The sequence below is a fragment of the Phacochoerus africanus genome, chromosome 8, assembly GCF_016906955.1.
Source record: "Phacochoerus africanus isolate WHEZ1 chromosome 8, ROS_Pafr_v1, whole genome shotgun sequence".
NCBI classification, from domain to species: Eukaryota; Metazoa; Chordata; class Mammalia; order Artiodactyla; family Suidae; genus Phacochoerus; species Phacochoerus africanus.
In genome coordinates this window covers 37,442,602-37,464,738 of record NC_062551.1, presented here as the reverse complement: position 1 = coordinate 37,464,738, position 22,137 = coordinate 37,442,602, and the positions used below count along the sequence as shown (strand labels likewise).

The 22,137-nt window shown below is 53.3% G+C and overlaps 1 protein-coding gene across 2 annotated transcripts in view; it reads left to right on the top strand.

Annotated features, from left to right (window-relative positions):
• Positions 1-2,183: 2,183 nt before the first annotated feature.
• GPT2 (glutamic--pyruvic transaminase 2) overlaps positions 2,184-22,137 on the top strand; it is a 43,769-nt gene continuing 23,815 nt past the window's right edge. Inside the window, exons 1-5 of one of the 2 annotated variants that reach the window (XM_047791784.1) lie at positions 2,184-2,275; positions 2,510-2,773; positions 11,096-11,185; positions 13,606-13,714; positions 20,085-20,218. In XM_047791784.1, coding sequence (XP_047647740.1) covers positions 2,531-2,773; positions 11,096-11,185; positions 13,606-13,714; positions 20,085-20,218 — 576 coding nt within the window. In that variant the 5' untranslated portion in view covers positions 2,184-2,275; positions 2,510-2,530. Of the gene's footprint in view, positions 2,774-11,095; positions 11,186-13,605; positions 13,715-20,084; positions 20,219-22,137 lie in introns of both variants that reach the window. The other variant, XM_047791783.1, reaches the window with a different exon arrangement.

Genomic DNA, 22,137 nt, shown 5'->3' with positions numbered 1-22,137 from the left:
GGTTTCGGTTGCTCTCCCCATCCCCCTTTTCCCTTAAATGGTAATCAATGTATTTCATCAAAGTATATGACATCCCTTTGATAAGGATGAAGAGCGACCCATGGCACTAGGTTCTGAACACCTGGCTTTTTTTTTTTTTTTTTCCCCTGCCTCTTGTCTTTTCAGGACCACACCCATGGCATATGGAGGTTCCCAGGTTAGGGGTCTAATCGGAGCTGTAGCTGCCAGCCTATGCCAGAGCCACAGCAACGCCAGATCTAAGCCAGGTCTATGACCTACACCACAGCTCAGAGCAACGCCAGATCCTTAACCCACTGAGCGAGGCCAGGGATCGACCCCACAACCTCAAGATTCCTAGTGAGATTGTTTCTGCTGTGCCAAAACGGGAACTCCCGAAGACTTGGCTTTTATAGTTACCTCACTGAACTTCCCCTGTGGTTTCATGAGGTAGGTGTGTCACCCCATTTCACAGATGAGGAAAGGAGGCTTGCAAAAGCTCAAAGTCAGCCAAGTGGTAAGTGGCTATATGCACTTACATTCAAATCCAGATTTTCTAGTAGTACCTTCTCCCTTACACTGCTCTGTGTGTGTGTGTGTGTGTGTTGGTTTTTTTTTTTTAATTTATTTTGTCTTTTTAGAGCCGCACCCGTGGCATATGGAGGTTTCCAGGCTAGGGATCCAGTTGGAGCTGTAGCTGTCGGCCTACACCAGAGCCACAACAATGCCAGATCTGAGCTGCGTCTGCCACCTACACCACAGCTCACAGCAATGCCGGATCCTTAACCCACTGAGCAAGGGCAGGGATCAAACTGCAACCTCACGGCTCCTAGTCGGATTTGTTTTCGCTGTGCCACGACAGGAACTCCTACTGCTGTGTGTTTTAAGCCCCCTCTATTTTCACAAATCTAATGTGTGTGTGTGTTGGGGTGAGAGCCTGTTTATCTGCCTAAACCCACCTGGACACAGAATTCCCAAGCCCAGGAGGGATTTCAGAGGTCATCTAATTCAACTTATTTTGCAGATAGAGAATCTAAGGCTCAGAGAGGGGAAGTGACTTCTCCTACATCCTCTCTGTCAATTTCGGTGTCTCAGAACAGGTGTCTCCATTCCTACTCTTGCCCTGTTCTCACTCTGGATAAGCCAGGATGCCTTTGCCTACAGACATCTCTGCCAAAAACAACAGCTGCCTTGAGCTGAGCATTTATTTATCAAAAAAATGTTTACCAGTGCTTACTGTGTGCTGAGAACACTTAGAGATTCTCTGAATACACTGAACAAGAAAAACGCTGTCCCTGCCGCCTGGGGCTTACATGGTTAATGGGGGAGTCAGTAAAAAGTGTCTAAATTTTTGACGCTAGAAAGGAAATTAAGAGGTGATGTAGGTGGAGTTTCAAATGCAGCTGTCAGGAAAAGCCTGACCACCTGGTATACATCAGCCTCCGGTCTTTTTTTTTTTTTTTTTTTTTTGCGGGGGTCGGCGGGGGGCACATCTCGGTATGCGGAGGTTCTGGGCCGTGGATGAAACCCGAGCCACAGCGCTAACCTAAGCCACGACAGTGACAACGTGGAATCCTTAGCCTGCTGAGCCACAAGGGAACTCCGTGCTAGTCCCTTAATTTTCACCACAACCCTTAGAAGCTGTGAACTGATCTCCGTTTTCCCGACAAGGAAACCGACGTTGAGAGAGGTAAGGGTGACAGTCAAGTCCCAAACTCCTAACCCCCACTTCCTACCAGTCCGTGTTGAGCGACCACAGCCACCGCCAGGCCCTGGATGATGAAACTTGGGGCGAGGACTGCACCATCTCTCAGCCTGCGTCCTTGCAGGTGTTGGGGGAGGAGGTGAGTGGGGGAATACGTGACGCGCCTCCAGGGAGAAGCTACAAATAGCTTGAAATTCGCAGAAGGCTGGGAGGACAGCACCACCAGACCCCCTCCCGGATCCCCATCCCCTCAGCCTGACAAAGAGCCCGCCCAGCTCGCGGCAGAGCCAGACCACCGCTCCCGCCTCTGGCTCGGCAACGGATCAGGCCAGCGCGGTGCACTGTGGGATTTGTAGTTGCGTGGCTCTCCACCTCTGCTCCGAAACTAACCTGGGGAACTACAAAACCCAGGAGCCAGCGGGCAGGCCTGGGCGGACTCGCCCGCTGTGGGTGTGAGAGCGCAGGGGGCCGGGCGGTGCGGGTGCTGGGATGCGGCTGCGGGTGCCAGAACCGAGGAGCAGCCCCGGGCGCGCGCTCTAGTCGGACGAGGCGAGGGACGGCCAGGGGCTACAGGCACGTTGCGTGCATGCATTGGTCGCAGCCTTTGCAGAATCCAGTTGTGCAGTGCTTTGGCTCTGCAGCGGCGCGGTGCAGGGTCCCAGTTGCCGGGGGATGGGCACCAGTCTCCGTAGCCAGGCTGGCACCGCTCGCTGAAAGAGCCCTTGGCTGGGCTTGGGGAAGGGCGCCCGCGTGCCCGTCTTGGGCTGTGCGCGAGGTGTTTGTTCTCTTTCCTTTTTTTGTGCCAAGGTTTCTCTGGGCGGGCGCGCGATGCAGCGAGCGGCGGCGCTGGTCCGGCGGGGCTGCTGCCCCCGGACCCTCGGTCCCTGGGGCCGTAGTCAGAGCAGCGCGGCCGCCGAGGCCTCGGCAGTGCTCAAGGTGCGGCCGGAACGGAGCCGGCGTGAGCGCATCCTTACCCTCGAGTCCATGAACCCTCAGGTGAAGGCGGTGGAGTATGCGGTGCGGGGACCTATCGTGCTCAAGGCTGGCGAGATCGAGCTCGAGCTGCAGCGGGTGAGCACAGGCACCGGGGCCCGTGGGGCGGGAGGGCCGGAGGAGGCTGGAAGAGTAGCAGCTGTTCCCTGCTGGGGTCCGCCGGCTGGACTTCTTCCCATCCGCGTGGCTACCTTCATTCCGCCAACCCTGGCTAAAACAAGAGAATGCCTACCCGCCCCCGCCCCCCTCCCCCAACTCCCATCCCTTTGCCCACTGGTGCCGGGCACCTGGCACAAAGTAAGGCCCTCAAACACGGTTCACTTGTTGAATTGAATTCATCCATTATCATTGAGCTGCTCTTAGTGCCAGGCACTGCCTGCTCTGTGGCTGCCCTACCCGCGTGGAACCAAGATCCATTGGGGGATGGGGTAGGTGGGTGAGGACAACAGACAGTAAAGAAAGAAGTGAGAATTTCAGAGATTATGCTGGGTACCAGGGGAGGAAGACTCTGAGGAGACTTGGATTTGCTTCCAAAGCTTTTTCTCTCTCTGTCTGAGACCTTTGGGGTCATTCCACCAGTAACGATTCCCTGACAAAAGTGGAGGTGTTGAGGCCCGTCTTGCACAGTTCCTTCCCTTAGGCCTCCTCTGAAACAAGTCATATCTTGTTCTCTATGGACACAGTCACTCCCAATGGGTAGCAGAGGCATGGGGCTTTTGGGCCTGTGTAGGGTGGCCAGCTGGCTGGGATCTTGACTTGCGTTCATAACTGTGTGTAAAGTGACCATACACCCAGGAGTGATTTCTGCCTCCCTGCAACCAGATGGCTGGGGTGGGCGTAAGAGATCCTTGTGTGGGAGAGTTCTAACTGGGGTGGAATTCAAGGGTAATGTAAAAAAAAGTGAACGCTCTTAAGATTTATAAGAACTGATGAAATAGTCACTGAGCTGCTTCCTCAAGATAGTTCTAACCTAGAAAGGGGGAGAGTTCCTTGATCTCACTCTCCTAGGCATCAGAACTAGATGTCGTGTCGGTGAGTTGGTCACTTAATGTCCCGTGAATGCATGGGAGGAAGCGGTAGCAGGACCACAACATTTGGCCTCATTAACACACGAACTGTGGGGGCTTGATGAGCTCCTGGCCTGCTGAGACCTCACTGGAACACCCAGTTCTGCTGACTCGAAACAGTGAGTTGGACAAGTCAGAGTCCAGTGTCTCCTTCAAACTTCTTGCAAGGAGGGCTAAGTTTAAAGCTTGACCCACAAAAGGTTGGCTCAGTTTCTGTGCCTCTCTGACCAGAGGTGGGCCAGAGGCAGAGAAAATAGGATTTTGCCCCTCTGCTCCTTGTTGATATCTGGCAGACTGGAGCTGACCCTTCTTGAGACATCAGTCTCCCTGTTAAAGCTCAGATTAAACTGTGTCCAGTTTATCACTTTCCAACTGATTTCTCTGGTTCCAGAGCTGATAGGGATTCCAGGGACTATCTCTGCCTTTTGTTAAATAGCAGCTTGGGTGTGGGCTCCGTGAAGTATGAGGATGATTAGGACAGAAGAGGATACTGTGTTTGCTTTCAGGGAGCTCATTGCCATATTGTTCTCTGGGTCTGAGCTTCTGTTCCCCCAATTCTTCAAAGACTGGTGGAGGTTTTTAGCAGGCCAAGAAAATGTGAGAGCATTCCAGGTGAAAGCAGGGCCATGAGCAAAGACAGAAGGTTGGGAAGTTCTGTGCATTTGGGGAAGGGGAGGAACATTTGGAGAGCAGTGTCAGGGAGAGGGAAATGGTAGGTGAATGAGACGGAAAAGGACAGCTGGAGTCTTGGGTGCTGGGCGCCGGATTTGACGGTGCAAAGTTTAGCAATGCAGTGGGGAACCAGGAAGGTTTTCCGAACAGGGTACGGCTCCATGATTGAGGTGGGCAATTTCTTAGTCATTTGGGCTGAAACCCTATGAGTTCTAGGATAGTTGCCCCACTGCCCTGTCCTACCCCTAAGCTGAGACTGTCTCTCTGTCCATCTGTGTTCTCTGAAGCTTTCCTTCAAACTCATCCCTTCTTATTCTCTTCTCACTCAGTCTTAATTGCCTGACTCTAGATGCTGGCGATAATAGCTGCCACCACCCCCACCCCACCCTCAAGCCAGCATAGCCTCGCTCAAACCTTTCATACTCAAGAGACAGCCTCTCCCTTTTGCTGGCTTAAACAGTGCCCCTTTTGAGAGAGCCATATTTCCCCAGTCTTTTTTTTTTTTTTTCCCTCAGTTTGACTTGGCTTTGCACAGCTTCAGTTTTCCTACTCTGTTTTGAACTCTAGTCATCAAAAAACTGAATGGATGAGAGTTCCCTTCGTGGGGCAGTGGAAACAAATCTGACTAGGAACTATGAGGTTGTGAGTTCGATCCCTGGCCTTGCTCAGTGGGTTAAGGATCCATCGAGGCTGTGAGCTGTGGTATAGGTCGCAGAGGCGGCTCGGATCCTGCATTGCTGTGGTTGTGGTGTAGGCCAGGAGCTGTAGTTCCGATTCGACCCCTAGCCTGGGAACCTCCGTGTCCCTAAGGTGCAGCCCTGAAAAGCAAAACAAAACAAAACAAAACTGGACAGATGTTATGTTAAAGGGCCTTATTTGATTAGAGGTGGGGTGGGAGGGGATTTGTAGGGAGTGGAGTGATGTGGGGTGAATCTCCTCTCCCCTCTGGGCTTTGGTTTCTTCAGTCTATAAAAGGAGAGGGGTGGTCTGGGGGGCCTAGGGTTTCCCCCTGCCCGCCCTTGTGCCTCTTTGTCCATCTGAAGGCCTGAAAGCTGCCTTTGGAATCCTGTCACCAGGTGCACTGTAACTAGTCCCGGCTGTTTGGCTGGACACGTGGCTCTGGGTTTTGCCCATGAGGTGGCTTGTCCCGCCTTCTGGCGTTGTGGTAGGAGTGGAGGAGAATGCCCAGGAGAGAGCCTGAAGGAGGAGGGGCGCTGGGCTCAGTGGGTGTGAAAGGGGCCTTTCTCCTCCAGCCTGGTCTGTGTGCTCTCAGGGAGGCCCTGTTTCTCCCTGACAGCAGCTCTGAGGGAAGAACCGCTCAGCTTTTGTAGATTCTGGTGTTTTTCCTGGGAGCAACACTTTAAAAAAGCTGCAGTTAGTAGGAGTTTTGAGAAGATCTGTCAGTTCCTCCTCAACTTTTTTTCCCCCCTTATTTTATAGGGGGAGGGGGGGAGGTTGGCCTCAGCGGAGACAGAGGAATGGCTTCTATTGGTAAAAGTACGCACATTTCAGGCAAAACATGCATAAAGGGGAATATTGACCACTATTAGCATCAGCGTGTGCTACATCTAAACACAGGTACAAACGGAGGGTGCTGTAGGACCTGGGTATAGTTAGCTGAGAACTAAGATTGGCAACCCTAGAGGTGCCAAGCCCAATGAAACCCCATTAGTCATTTTCTTTGGAGGTTAGACGCTATTTTATTTTTGGCCATGCCCTGGGCATGCAGACGTTCCTGGGCCAAGGATCAAACCTGAGCCGCAGCAGTGGCAACACCAGATCTTTAACCCACTGAGCCACCAGGGAGCTCCTAGATGCTATTTTATTTTATTTATTTATTCAATTTATTTTTTTAGGGCCACACCTGTGGCATATGAAGGTTCCCAGGCTAGGGGTCTAATCGGAGCCACAGCTCCTGGCCTACACCACAGCCACAGCAATGCGGAATCTGAGCCTCATCTGCAGCCTAGACCTCAGCTCATGGCAATGCCAGACCCTTACCCCACTGAGTAGGGCCAGGGATCAAACCCGCATGCTCACGGATACTAGTCAGGTTCGTTTCCGCTGAGCCACAATGGGAACTTCCTAGGTGCCATTTTATTTTTATTTGTTTTATTTTATTTTTTTGCTTTTTGGGGCCGCACCCACAGCATGTGGAGGTTCCCAGGCTAGGGGTCTAATTGGAGCTACAGCTGCCAGCCTACACCACAGCCACAGCAACGCCAGATCCTTAACCCACCCATGGAGCGAGGCCAGGGATCAAACCCGAAACTTCATGGTTCCTAATTGGATTCATTTCCACTGTGCCATGATGGGAACTCCCTTAGATGATATTTTAAAATAAAGAGGCGTTCCCTTTGTGGCTCAGCGGAAAGGAACCCAACTGGGATCCATAAAGATGAGGGTTCGATCCCTGGCCCCACTCAGTGGGTTAAGGATCTGGTGTTGTCCGAGCTGTGTTGTGGGTTGCAGATGCAACTCAAATCTGGTGTTTCTGTGGCTGTGGCATAGGCCTGCAGCCGAAGCTCTGATTCCACCCCCAGCCTGGGAACTTCCATATGCTGCAGGTATGGCCCTAAAAAACTAATTAATTAATTTAATTGAATAAAGAAATTTGAGAGTGCTTGCTGTGGTGCAGTGGGTTCATGATCCAGCTTGTCTTTGTGAAGAAACTGGTTTGATCCCCAGCCTGATGCAGTGGGTTAAGTGAGAATCCAGCGTTGCTGCAGCAGTGGTATAGGTTGAAGCTCTGGTTCAGATTCAGTCCCTAGCCCAGGAACTCCATGTGCTGCAGGTGTGGCCAAAAAAGAAAAAAATAAAATAATTTGTAGTGTAGGCTCTCACTTAGAGGAACACTCCACCCACCCACCCTGCCCAAGTTATCAAGGACCTGCTTTCTGGGCTTTGCCATATGTGCTATGGTTCAGAGGCCTCAGTTATTCCTCTGCAAAATGGGGCCAATTTATTTCTCCTAAAGACTGGTTGGAGATGTTAGTGGATGATGCTTTGAACGGCTGGAAGCCAATGAGAACTCTTTTTTTTTTTTTTTTTTAATTTATCACTGCACCTGTTGCTTGGCCAGGGATTGAATCTGAGCCACAGATGCAGCAGCGCCAGATCCTTTAAACCCAGTGTGAAAGACTAGGGATCGAACCCACTCCTCCTCATCTACCCAAGCTGCTGTAGCTTCTTAACCCATGCTGACACAGTGGGAACTCCATTCAGAGTCTCTGTTTTTAAGCTAATGAGAGATGCTTGGGACAAAGTGCCAAGGGTCCCTCTTTGCCTTCCTCCCAAATCTCTCTGGGTCTGGGACTCTGCTCTATGGGGTTTGCTCCCTTCTGCCTGGGCCTTAGCCTTGCTGTCTTGCATTATCCTGTTTGGAGCTCATTCAGTTTTCACCCCTGCTTCTTCCCTGGAAATCTCAGCTTCTACCATTGACCCTTCCACAAACCGCCAGAATTTAGAGCCTTCGTCCACCCTTCCGGATAGAAACTCAGCCCTTGGACCCCCCACCTCATCTCTTAATCTTGGCGCCTATAGCTTTGCCTTGGATTCTTCCAGCTTTACTAGTCAGTAGCGGCGGGGCCAGATCCTGTGCTGGGCTTCAGTTTCCTTGGCTATGCGGTGTTTTCAGGGACCGTCGGGCCTCGTTGGAGTTTACCTCTGGAACCTCCTTCTGGAGTTCACTGTGGGGCTTCCTGCCTGCCCTGGTCCTGCTCGTGGCCCAGCTGTGCTCTCTTCCTTCTTTCTGCCCACTTCCTCACCAGGTGGGGGCCTCCTCCGTGTTACCCACTTCTCTCACGGGGTGTGATGCATAAGTATTTCTTGAATGAGAGGGAGGTTCTCTGGGGAGTATCTGCCCTACCAAGCCTTCCCGCACGTGAAATGATGGGCACCATCCCTACCTCAGGGATGCTGCCTTGCACCTGTTAGAATTGTCCATCGTCCTCGTGCTGGGCCTGTGAGTTGGGAAAAACTTCCTCCTTTTTCCCCGCTAACACCCACTAAAATATGCCATCCCCAGAGCTGGATGCCTGCTCCCTGAGCCCTCCTTAAGCTGAATGGTGGGAAGGGAGCCCCCCCACCCCAAGTCATGGAAATCATCTCAGTGTCCCACAGGGAGGCAGCACTGGGCGGGATGTGTGCAGGTGAGATAGACAGGTGGGCTCCAGGGTGCTGGGCATCAGAACTAGGATGTGACATGCTGACCTGGCAGACTCTGGGGGTGGGGCTGAGGTGCAGTCGCCTTTGGGTGTGCTGGCCAGGCCCGGATGAGTCACTGCGGGTAGGAGTCTGCCCCTGGCTCCTTGGTCTTTCACACCCTGTATAGACTTGGAGTGGCCAGATACAGGCGTCTTCTGTGTGGCGGCCCTTGGCTGGGAGGCTGGTCCCCTGCCTTTCAGGAGCCCGTTTCCCACACCCAGCTCATCCATCATAGCAACGTGTGTGTGGGGTCTGTGGGCACCCAGACCCAAGAGAAGAGATGCTCAGTGTTCCCAGGCCCCTTGTCAGCAGGCCCTGAATTGGTTGGCAGTGCAGGGGGAGGGCCCGGGAAAGGAACATCCAGGGACCTGTTCCAGGGCATTATTCTCTCCCTGCATTGCACTGGCTGGGGGCCCAAGCACTGAAGACTGGACTGGACCCACACTGGAAATACCTGAGTTTAGCTGGCCAGGCCTGGGGGGCTGTGGCAGTTCAGCCAGGCTGACAGGGTCTTGTGCCAGGAGCCCAGGCCTGTGCCAAGGGCGGGGTGAGGCCCGCCTCTTTGCACACAGTGGCTTGGGTCGCTCCGCCTGTGGGATGGGCCCCGAGACCACACGCCCCCACAGCCTGTTTCCAGGGTGCCTACCCTCACCCCTGGCCTGGCCCTGGGCCGTGGGCAGTGCTGTGCCCCTCCTTGCCCTGCCCCCCAACCCCCACCCCAGACCTCTTTCCATATTGCCCAGCCTTGAACTTGGTGAAAGGGGCAGAAGGGAATTAAAAGGCTCTTTCCTCCCTACCCCCGCCTCCTCCCACCCCAGAAATATAGCTTTGGAGACAGGCCCTATTTCTAAAGATCCAGGGTCGTTTCTTTCTTTTTTTTGTTTTTGTTTTTTCTAGGGCTGCACCCACAGCATATGGAGGTTCCCAGGCTAGGGGTCTAATCGGAGCTGTAGCTACTGGCCTATGCCACAGCCACAGCAACGCTGGATCCTTAACCCACTGAGGGAGGCCAAGGATCGAACCCACAACCTCATGGTTCCTAGTCGGATTCATTAACCACTGCACCATGACAGAAACTCCCAGGATTGTTTCTGGGGCACCTTTTTCAACTCCCTGTGTGTCCTGGCTCCTGAAGCAGCTGGAGAATTTTTTTTATACGGGAGGGGCTGAGGGGCAAATGAGGGTCAGGAAAACTTGTTTGGCAGCTGCTTTCATCCCTTCGGCCCAATGGTTTTTACTTAAGGTGTCCATTACTGATTTTAAAAAGGGAACTTTTTCTACAGTTGCTTTTATTCACGCCTTGTGTGAAATGGAGTAAAGTCAAAACCATAGCACCGTACCTTTACAATTTGTATTTCGGGTGCCTTTGGGGAACGGGCAGCTGGAGATGGGAAGGTGGCCGGGCATTCCACCCAGGCTGCCCCTTGGTACTGCCACCCCCTTGCCCCACCCCTTCTTCCACCCCCATGACCCTTGTGACCTGGTTCCTGGTCTGGCTTTGTTAGAGGTTGATATTTGTACTCTGCTAAGTACTTTCACACTGTTTGTCTCAGATAATCCTTTCAACTGCCCTGGGAGGTCCTTGAACCTGCTGTTGATTCTGACTCTTACAGAGGCTAATTCAGGGTTTATCAGGGAGCTGTGTGGCATTCCTCCGTTTCCAGATCCCTACAATTCTGCATCCAAACCCCCATTTTCTCCTTTGCAGCAGCCAGACTGTCCTGCAGTCACCTCCCCAGTGACGTTGTTGCCAGGGTTTCTGAGTTCCTCCTCTCCTGCGATCTCTGTTCTGTGCTAAACACACCGCTCAGGCAGTGGCCTCAATTTTACTCTTCAGCCAGCCTTTTCATCCCCTCTGCTTTTTTTTTTTTTTTTTTTACTGTGAAAATCAGCTCACATTCTTCATTCTGCAAAGCTGTGGTTGCAAGAGAACAGCCTCTGAGAGGTCCGTGCTGATTGATGTCTTCTGGAGGGGAGGGTGGCTGCAATGTCCTGGGACCATTCACTTAGGGGCTTAGGGGGTGGAGGTGGGGCTGCGCCTGGGGGCAGGGAGCCAGCAGTTGTGGGATCCTCTCCCTGATGTTTTCTGCCTCTGGCCCTTGCCTCCCTCCCACCACATTTGCCCCAGGGTTGGCATGGACCTGCAGCTGCCTGGGGGTACTCTTGGCAGCCCAGGAAATCTCTTCTAGCCTTTTAGTAAAAGCCTGAATTTCCTTTTGAAGCCTTAATTTCCTCATCTGTAAAATGGGATTAATACTAGCTCTTCCTTATGGGCGGGAGTGGTTGTGAAGGTCACGTGTGGGACCAGGCATGTCATGAGCTTGGCACTGTGCCCACCACCTGGCAAAGCTCAGAACAGGGCGGGGTGTTAATATCCTGTGGAGCATTGCTTGGCCTCTGGAATCCAGGGTCCGAGAGTCCCTAAGTAACCACCTGTTGCCTTCTTTCTGCTCAGGGTATCAAGAAACCATTCACCGAGGTCATCCGTGCCAACATTGGGGATGCCCACGCCATGGGCCAGCAGCCAATCACCTTCCTCCGACAGGTGAGCTGGCCCTTGGGAACAGACAGACGCCAGTGGGAGGGCAGGGAACCAGCCCACCAAGCCTATTTCCTCTGCTTCCTTGCTTGTCCAGTCCTTTCAGGATCCCACAGGGAGGTGCCACTGAAGTAGCAGCCCCCTCCAGTGCCTGATGTCCCCTGGTTCTCTCCCTCAGTCTCCTCCTCTTCCAGAGCTGCCTGAAATGCCTAGATGCATTTTGAGGTTGCTCCAGTACACAAGGCTCCCCAGGGTGCTCTTCCACGGTGCATGGTCCTGGATGCTGAGCTTGGAGCTAAGTTGGTGAGGGAATCGGAGAGTAGGTGGGAGACGTAGAGGCCCAGTGCGCTGTGAGGAGGTGTGTGGGGGTCCAGATATGGCTTCCCATATGAGACACCGTGGGTTGGAGTGTTGGTTCTGCTGCTCCCGAGCTGGGCGCCTTTGGGCAGGTGGGGATCACTGGCGCCCTGCCTCGGAGGACTGAAGGGGGCCCTCAGGGAGGTGACGAGGGTGAAGGCCTCCAAGAGGCACGTTTCGGTGTTTGAGTTTGAGCAAGGATGCTGCATGGGCCAAAATTGTGAGATTGGTGGGCTGGAGGCAAAAAGACAAGGTGGGAGAGTGCCATAGGGCCTCCTGGATGGAGGCTGGAAACCAGCTTGTGGGGAAAGCTTTTGCCACTTCAGCCCATTTTGTTTTTTTATTAATATTATTATTTTTTTTTGTCTTTTGCCATTTTCTTGGGCCGCTCCCGCAGCATATGGAGGTTCCCAGGCTAGGGATCAAATCAGAGCTGTAGCCGCCGGCCTACGCCAGAGCCACAGCAACGCGGGATCCGAGTCACATCTGTGACCTACACCGCAGCTCACGGCAATGCCGGATCCTTAACCCACTGAGCCAGGCCAGGGGTCGAACCCGCAACCTCATGGTTCCTAATCGGATTCGTTAACCACTGAGCCACGACGGGAACTCCAACTTCAGCCCATTTTGAAGCAAACTTTGGTCCTTGTGTGGTTCAGATTCACAGGCTGAGGCAGGCAGGAGAGCTGAGTGCTGAGAGGGCTTCTGTCTGCCTGTGTCTCCCATTCAGGGGCTGGCACACCAAAGGGGGATCCTGCCCTGCTCTCTGGGCAGAGGGGTATCCGGGGCCCCCGGGGCATCATCCTGCAGCCCCTCAAGGAGTTCGCACAGGATACGGGGTGGGGGGGAAGAACGGAGGCCGGCAATAACTAGAGGTGTGTCCAAGGTGCCTCCCTCCCATGGCCACTGCTGTGACCTCAGGAGCATGTGAGCTGCCCGGGAGCATCAGAGGCCCCCAGCTGGACCCATGATGAGGAAATGAATCAGACTATTCAGAGCGGCTCTGCCAGGGAAGTGGAGGCGGGAGGAGGTTAGAGCCCCCTGGTTGTCCTGAAAGGTTGTCTTGGAAGCATGAAGCTTAGGAGAGGAGAGACCTGAAGTGGCCTCCTCCTGCAGAGGTTGCGCACAAGTGCCTGGAGCTCTGGGTTTGAACAGGCTCCTCTTGCCCTGGCTGTTTCGGACTGGCTGACATGCTCCCAGATCCATCCCTGCTGCTGGCCATGCTGGCCCGGCCTCTGCCACCTGGTGCTGGCCTCCCCCAGCCGTCAAGCATTTCCTCTGATCTTCACAAGTGCTCCTGGGAGGAGGGCAGGCCAGTCACTGCCCACTGTACCAATGAAGAAAAGCCGGACTCCAAGAAGCCGGTGCCGGCTCAAGGTCCCCCAGCTGGTGTCAGAGGCGTGGGCCCCAGCTGTCTCAGTGCTCCTGGCACCGCTCCTAAGCTTCCAGCTTAGACTTGCCGAGTGAGCTGAGGTTTACTGGCGCTTGTGCAAACATTTCCTTGCTTAATCCTCTTAATTTGCGAGGTTAGCGTGTTTTTCTCTGTTACGGGGATGAAAAAGCTGACCCGGTTTTCAGTTCTGACCAGGTGAAGGGGTGCTGGTGAGGAAGGGGGTGAGGTAGGGCTTAGGCTGTAAGAATGGGTCTCTGCAGTCTTGTCAGCTGGGGTGCACCTGCCTGTCCAGCCCCAGGCCCCTGGGCCGAACCCCTCCTTCTTGTGGCCTTGAGTTGTGAGCCACTGTCCTTTATGGAGGGGGTGAGGCCAGGGGCTGGGTGGTGGCCTCGTTCTGTTTCTTGGCTCCTCTACTGGTGGCCCACTCTCTGCCCAAGCCCAGGTCATCATGGACCCTGCCTCTCACCATCTCCCTTTGGCTACAGAGCATCCGCTGTCCTCCTCCCCACCTGTCCCCAGGCCCCCACAGGCTGGGGCCCTCATGGACAGCCCTGCGGTGGCAGCCTTCCTCAGAGATGTCATCTTCATGCCGTCTCCTGCCCGGCATCCTTTGCAGCCCTCCTGGGGCTCTGGGTGGAAGGTGCTGGAAGCCCAGCCCATGCCTCTGTTGTTCCAGGTGATGGCACTCTGTACCTACCCAAACCTGCTGGATAGCCCCAGCTTCCCAGAAGATGCTAAGAAAAGAGCCCGGCGGATCCTACAGGCTTGCGGCGGGAACAGTCTGGGTGAGGCCCCAACTTGCCAGGTCCTAGCGAGTGTGAAAAGAACGTGTGTTTTCTGGGCCCCGAAGGGAGGGTTACCCGTCGAGTGAGTGTATGAATGTGTGGGGGGGTGGCTGATGTGCAGAGTAAATCCAAAAAAAAAAGTGCTTTTTTTTTTATCTTTTTTGGTTGCATCCATGGCATATGGAAGTACCCCAGGCCATGGATCAAAGCTGAGCCACATTGTGGCAACGCTGGATCCTTAACCCACTTTGTCACTCTGAAAATGGTGTTCTTTTCCACGGTCTGTCAGCCTCCTGTTTGCTGAGCTGATGGGGTAAAAGCTGTCTTTTGGTGGATTGGAGCAGGCACTTCAGGCACAAGATTTGCAGCTGGCTGGGTTTGGGGTCGCACCTGGGAACCAGCTTTGAAGCAGAGCCAGAGGCCAGCATCTGTGGCCAGAGGGCAGCGCAGTGCCCAGCTGGTCTGGCTTCTCACTTCCCTGTGGCCCCAGATCTGAACACACATCCCCGAATCGAATCTTCTGGAAGGTTGTGGTCAGTTGTTGGGGAAGGGACATGCTGCCCCCTTTTGTGGCTTCCTCGCTCTGACAGGGCTGCCCTCCCTCCTATGTGTTTCCATCACTGGGGGCCCACGCCCAGCCTCAGCTCCCAGCACCAAAGGGCTCCGTGGACGTGGGCCAGAATTTGGGATGAAATCAGATATGAAAACGATTCTCTCCCTTCCCTGCCGAGATGAATTTCTAGCCTCTGGGCCTCTGACTCTTTGTTCTCATCTCATGTTCTTTTTTCTGTTTATTTTTGTCTCATTCTTTGCGCTGTGCCTACATAGGAAATCCGGCTTCCCTGTCCTGAGGAGAATAGTTGTCCTTAGGGCTTTTTTAGGATGCATGCCTGAATGTTCCAGAACATGGGGCAGGGATTCATGTGGTTCGTTCAGCAAGGGATCAGCCATGGATGGCTTTTCTGTTAACCTCCCTGCCTTTCCCCTCCTCCTTTTCTGCTCTCTCTCTCTCTCTCTCTTTTTTTTTTTTTTTTGCTTTTTTAGGGCCTTACCCATGGAATATGGAAGTTCCCAGGCTAGGGGTCAAATAGGGGGAACTGTAGCTGCCAGCCCCAGCCACAGCAACGCTGGCTCCCCAGTCTACTGAGCGAGGCCAGGGATCGAACCCTCATCTTCATGGATACTAGTCAGGTTTGTTTCCACTGCACCACAACGGGAACTCCCTGCTTTGTCTCTTGATGGAGAGCTCTATGCATACCTTCCTGGCTCTGGTCGCCCTACCAGCCCTCTCTGTCCAAGTCTGTATCCTTCCTGGTATCCCTCTCAGGAAGGAGCTGGCTGCCCTTTGCTTTCCTTCCTGCCAGCCTGGATGGGGGGGGGTGGGGGGCAAGCACCTTGGCAAGACCTCAACCACAAGCTGGCAAAGGGCAGCACAATGGGCCAGAAGTCTGGCCTCCAGGCTCCTTTGCTCCTGTACCCCCTGCCCAGCCCAGAGGACAAAGGCGCTTCTCACAGACCCCATGGCCCTGGGCCTGAGACTCCAGGAACCGAAACCCAGAAGTGAGGGGAGGGGGCTTCCCCTTGCATGTCGGGAACGGGGAGGGGATCCTTTTCCATGCACTGAGCCTCATCAACAAGTTTTTGCAATTCTCTGTCAACCAGGGCTGGGGGCATGGGGTTGAGAGGCCATGTCCGTGCCTATATATGGGGTGTTATAGCAGCAGGGCTGTTGGCCTTTGGGGTTTGGGGGACCTGCACTGAGTTCTCTCTCGGGAGCTCATGGGCACAGGTGAGGTAGGTGCTCTCTTTCCTCATCCTTAAACTAGGAGGTACTTTGTACCCACCTCCTGGGCTGGCAGGAAGGTTGACATGTGTGCCCCTTGTCAGGTGTGGCGAAACCCTGCCCCAGAGGCCACTACCGGTTCCTGGCCATTGTGTGGGGAGGGGCAGTGTCCTGGCCAAGACTGGGACAATGGGGGGGGGGGTGCTCTGTCAACTAAGGCCCGGGCAGCCTGAGTACCTGCCCACCGAAGCAAAGAAGATAGAAAATATCAGTATGCCCAGGGCCACCCTGGCTCCAGGAGGGGTTATTAAATATGTACACAGTTCTTAGGGCTCACCCGGACATGCTTTTATTGTGCCCTTTAAAATTATGTCTTACTGGGGCTTCATTTATTTTTTGTTTGATGAATAATCCAGTTCTCAGGTTGTGTCCTAGATCTTAAGTAGGATGGAGGTGAACCCTGGACACACCTGGGGGAGGTGGGAGACAGGAGACAGGTGCCCTCGCCTGCCCCTGTCTGAGCACACACCAGAGCGTACCAGGCACTGCTCTTGGCTCTGAGGGACCCTGGTGAACAAGGCAGGTGGAGTTTCTGTGTTCATGAAGCTCCCTGTCAGATTTGGGAGAAACAAACATCAAAGAGAATTAACATGAGCAAGTTCCCATTGTGGCTCAGTGGTAAGGAGCCCAACTAATATCACGAGGATGCAGATTTGATCCTTGGCCTCGCTCAGTGGGTTGAAGACCCGGCGTTGCCATGAACTGTGGTGTAGGTTGCAGATGTGGCTCAGATCTAGTGTTGCTGTGCCTGTGGTGTAGGCTGGCAGCTACAGCAACAATTCAACCCCTAGCCTGGGAAATGTCATATGTCATGGTTTGTGGCCCTAAAAGGACAAAAAAAAAAAAAAAGAAAAAAAAGAAAGAAAGAATTAAATGAAAACATAATCTAATTTTCATGAGTTCTTGGAGAAAGCCGAGGGCTGTGGCCTTATAACCAGGGATTCTGATGGGGGGGGGCGGGGTCAGGAGAAAGGGGCATTCAGATTCATGTGGCAGATGAGTAAGAGAATCTCTAATGCCTACCAGACAGGAAATGGTGTGTGCAAAGGCCCTGAGGTTTATGAACTGAGCGTGACTGAGTGAAAGGGCCTGGGTGCGATGAGGCCGAGGGATTCATCAGTGGTGATGGTGCCAGTGTGTGGGTCGTGGGAGGCAGGTTGCCATCAGTCTCACAGCAGTGGCCTTACTTGGGGGTGTGGTGGGATAGGGCCCAGCAGAGGGTAGATGCTCTACAGAGATGCACAGAAGAAACAGGTAGTGGTCTCTGCCCTCTAGTCAACATGGGGAGGCAGGGCGTCATCTGTATAAAATAAAATAACTGGAAAAATCATAGGCTTGGGAGAATGGCTGGGGTGAGGCTGTATCTCAGGCCTCCTGGAGCGAGACTCGATCTGAGCTTTGAAGGATGAGTTTGTGGCTTAGAGCATAACAGAAGCTGGAAAGTCTATGGCCACCAGGAGCAGGGAGCTCATCAGTCAGGGAAGGCCTGGGAATTCAGGGAAGCAGATGCATTAGAGGCAGGAAGATGAGACAAGGAGGCTTGGCTGGCCTGGAAAGGGCGAGGCCCCATGGAGTGGAGGGGAAGGGGACACTGAAAGAGGGCAGAGGGACTAGGGAGCCCTGGAAGGTTTCTGAGTGATCGCAGAGAAGTCACCCGGTGAGAGAAGGATTCTCTAACACCAGCATCTGTACCTCCCCACTTTTTTTTTTTCCTGACAAAATAGTCAAATCCTGGAGTGAAGACAGTGTGGACCTACAGCCATCCACAATGGACAATATTGTATGAGCGAGAAATAAACCTTTGGAGTTCCCGCTGTGTCACAATGGGTTAAGGATCCGGCGTTGCCACAACTGTGGCAGAGGTCACAACTGTGGCTCAGATTCAGTCCCTGGCTCAGGAACTTCCATATGTCATGGATACAGCCAAAAAAAGAAAAAAAATCTGTGTTGTAAGACGTGAAAAAACAAAACCCCCAAATATTTCAGATGTATTAAAATACCCTAAGTAATATGACAAGATTCTGTACCCGCCACCCAGATTTGATACATATTGTTTGCTTCTTGAACCTTAGAGAAGTGGTTCAGCCCCTCCTCTTCCCCCACTCCACGAGGGGGAGGGTGGGCCCAGTGCTGCCCAGACTCTCTTTTTTTTTTTTTCCCTTGTCTTTTTGCCTTTTCTAGGGCTGCATTCGCAGCATATGGAGGTTCCCAGGCTAGGGGTTTAATCGGAGCTGTAACCACCGGCCTACACCAGAGCCACAGCAATGCGGGATCCGAGCCACATCTGCAACCTACATCACAGCTCATGGCAACACCAGATCCTTAACCCACTGAGGAAGGCCAGGGATCAAACCCGCAACCTCATGGTTCTTAGTCGGATTCATTAACCACTGAGCCACTACGGGAACTCCACACAGACTCTTAAAGTGAGCACCTCCTGGGTGCTGGGCCTGGACTACTGTGCACTGAGGCCCAGAAAAGAGTCAGCCACTTTCCAGAGCCCCATCCTGCCTCTTGGGGTTACTTTTGCCAGTCTTAGAGGGCCTGACAGTTTTCTTTAAATGTGTTATGAAATTCAAATGGTATAAAAGGATAGAGAAGGAAAGATCTCCCTCCCACCTCTGACTCCAAGCCTCCTGGTTCACTGCCCCAGAGAATTCACCTCACCAGTTTGAGTCTCCTTCCAGAGAGATTTTGTGTAGGTACCTATTTTCAGTTTCTTTCTAAAGACATAAATAATGGCCTGACATTTAAAAAAAAAAAAATGTAGAAGTTCCCGTTGTGGCTCAGCGGTAATGAACCTGACTAGCATCCATGAGGATGCCGGTTTGATCCCTGGCCTCACTCAGTGGGTTGGGGATCTGCCATTGCCATGAGCTGTAGCATAGGTCACAGGCGTGGCTCCATTCTGGCATTGCTGTGGCTGTGGTGTAGGCTGGCAGCTCTGATATGACCCCTAGCCTGGGAACTTCATATGCTGAGGGTACAGCCTAAAAGGTAAAAAATAAAAAAAATAAATAAAAAGCTTCAACACAGTAAATGTTAAACATTTTAACATAGTAAAATTCACAAATGTTAGTGTGCAACACCTATGTGCATGCATACTTGTGTGACCCCTGCCCAGATTACAACCCTGAACAGTGCCCACCACTGCAGGAGGCTTTTTCCTGCCCCTCTGCTGTCAATACCCTCAACCACTGTCTTATAAATGGTGATCTGGATTTTGACCCTCAATGGCAGCCTGAGGAGACTGTTGACATGGGATGGGGGCAGAGGGCTCATGTCCAGCCACCCCAGCAATCTGGGTTGATGCTGCTGAGGGCTCTGGACTCCTGAGCTGGCAGGTAGCACCTTTTGGGGTTGACCGTTCTCTCATGTTCAGTGGAACCACGTGTGAGCAACAGTGATAAAAGCATAGCAGTCCCCCAGAGTTCCCGTCGTGGCACAGTGGTTAACGAATCCGACTAGGAACCATGAGGTTGCAGGTTCAATCCCTGGCATTGCTCAGAGGGTTAAGGATCCGGCATTGCCATGAGCTGTGGTGTAGGTTGCAGATTTGGCTCGGATCCCGCATTGCTGTGGCTCTGGTGTAGGCCGGTGGCTACAGCTCCAATTTGACCCCTAGCCTAGGAACTTCCATATGCCACGGGAGCGGCCCAAGAAATGGCAAAAAAAAAAAGCATCGCAGTCCCCCAAAGAATGGATGTGTATGGATAATGGAATCACGTTGCTATACAGCAGACATTACCGTGCCATTGTAAGTCAACTATACTTCAATTAAAAAAATAAATGAAGGCATTCCCATCATGGCGCAGTGGAAACGAATTGAACTAGGAACCATGAGGTTGCGGGTTCCATCCCTGGCCTTGCTCAGTGGGTCAAGGATCTGGCGTTGCCAGGAGCTGTGGTGTAAGTCACAGACATTGCTTGGATCCTGAGTTGCTGTGGCTGTGGTGTAGGCCGGCAGCCATATCCTCAATTCAACCCCTAGCCTGGGAACCTCCATATGCCGCGGGTGCGGTCTTAAAAAAAAAAAGCAAAAAATGAAAATAAAAAAGGAAATTAAAAAAAACCATGGCCACCCCAGCTGTATTGGTACATACTGTCAGAGAAGATATGTAAATCCCAGTAGGGTGGATAACGCATAAGGGCACCATTTATCTGGTTAGAAGCCAGGGCCGGGAATAATGCTTGATGTCTAAGTAGGTTCTCAGTAAATACCGGTTGGATGAAGAGATGGGTGGGCAGGTGGATGTGGATGAATGGATATGGGTAGCAGATGGCCGGATGGATGGTGTGTGGGCAAAAAAAGGGGGTAGACAGATGAATGGGAGGATGGGTGGACGGAGCCCAGTGGGCGGTTAAGCAGCTTGCCACAATTCGGGTCCGGCGTAGTGGGGGTTGGGCCCCCCTGAGACCTGCCTGACCTCCCCGACCCTCCCACCCCCAAGCAACTATATGGATGTCACAGACTCTAGGGGGTCAGACATCCCGCCTCTAGCCACCGCCTTGCTTGCTGTCTTACAGGCTCCTACAGCGCTAGCCAGGGCGTCAACTGCATCCGTGAAGATGTGGCTGCCTACATCACCAGGAGGGATGGCGGTGTGCCTGCAGACCCAGACAACATTTACCTGACCACCGGCGCTAGTGACGGCATTTCTGTACGTGAGAGGGTGGCTCCTCATTGCCCACGGTTCCCCCACGCGAAGAGCAGCCCCGTATGTTAGGGCTGAGCTTGGGGGCCCATTAGCAGGGGGACAGGCCTAGGAGGAAAAGCTGGCCTCCCTCTGGTCCCTGCCCTCTGCCCCACCCTGGTACCTGCTGTCCTTACCTTGTTTGGTCTTCGTGAACCTGGATGCTCCTGCAGCCTCGGTTTCCCTCCCCGGTGGCACCAGCAGGTCCAGCCGGGAGGAGTCACGGGGCACTCGAGAGGGTGCCCATCCCAGGGCATCGGCCATTCTCTCACTCGGCACGTCCGATGTTCTTCTCGTGCCAGGCCCTGTGCCAGGTGCTGGGGAGATCAGACACGTGTAACCTCTGCTTCCAAACCAGACTGGCATTGATAACACATGAGTACCTGTCACATTGGAAGCTTTCGGTTTCTCTTCTGGAGAAGACACAGTGGCACAGGAAGGAGTGGCAGGAACCCTGACCTGGAGGGGCGGGCTGCGGAGGCCCGGAGGGTTTCTCCAAGGAAGGCCGAGCAGATAGAGATCTGCAGGATGGTCAGCATGAACTCAGGGAGGCGGGCGGCAGAGCGGGGGAGTAGTCTGAGCAGAAGGTCATCATGTGCAGAGGCCTTGAGCTGTTTGGAAATGGAGCATGGGGTAGGGGGTGGGGACAGGCACACATGGTGAGGGCCAGTCACCAGCAGTGGGCTGGGAGGTGGGGGTGCGGGGGTGGCTTGGCCTGAGTCGGCCTGAGTCCTGCAGGACTTCAGAGGCCACGCAGAGGATTTGGGTAGCTGTCCTGAGAGCCGTGGGAGCCACTGAGGGATTTGAAGCAGGAAGGGAGACAGACAGACACTGGACTTATGTTCTTAAATTTTTTGGATTTTATTTTTTGTGGGTTTTTTTTTTTGTTTGTATTTTAGGGCCACACCCGAGGCACATAAGGGAATCCCAGACTAGGGGTCGAATTGGAGGTACTGCTGCCGGCCTATACCACAGCCACAGCAACGCCAGATCCAAGCTGTGTCTGCAACCTACACCTCAGCTCACGGCAATGCTGGATCCTTAACCTAGTGAGCGAGGCCAGGGATCGAACCTGTGTCCTCGTGGATGCTAGACAGATTCATTTCTGCTGAGCCACAATGGGAACTCCATATTTTTTTTTTTTTTTGGCTCTTTGCCATTGCCTGGGCCGCTCCGGTGGCATATGGAGGTTCCCAGGCTAGGGGTCCAATCGGAGCTGTAGCCACTGGTCTATGCCAGAACCACAGCAACACAGGATCTGAGCCGCGTCTGCAACTCACACCACAGCTCATGGCAACGCTGGATCCTTAACCCACTGAGCAAGGTCAGGGATTGAACCCACAACCTCATGGTTCCTAGTCGGATTCATTAACCGCTGAACCACAACGGGAACTCCCTCCATATGTTCTTAAGCTTTAATTTTGGCAGGGAGTGGACACAGTAGGTGTGAGGGAGCATTTAGGAGGAAGAGAAGTGGCTCTATGCAGGGGTCGCTGTGGACAAGATGAAAAGGGGCTGGTATCAAGGGTTCCTGGGCAGGAGGGGCTGAACTCGGGCAGAAGGATTTGAGGGACCCTTGGTCTCTGTTCCCTTGCAGCTCATCCCCACCCACCACTCACTAATCCTCTCGACGCAGGGAGCTTGTGCTGTCTGACCTCCTTTTAATGGGGTGATCTGTGTTTCTTGACCTCCAAGGTTCTTGCTTTTGATGTCTGTTGAATGCTTTAGTCCTTTCTTACTGGAGCCCATGAGGCCCACATGCCGTGAGTGGTCTGTGTTCTCTCAGTCAGCCTCTCATAGCATTTGGGATTCTGGTGTAACTCAGGCTCCAACCATGGCCTCTCCACTCTATTCTGCCATCAAGGCCCCACTTCCCTCCCAGGGAA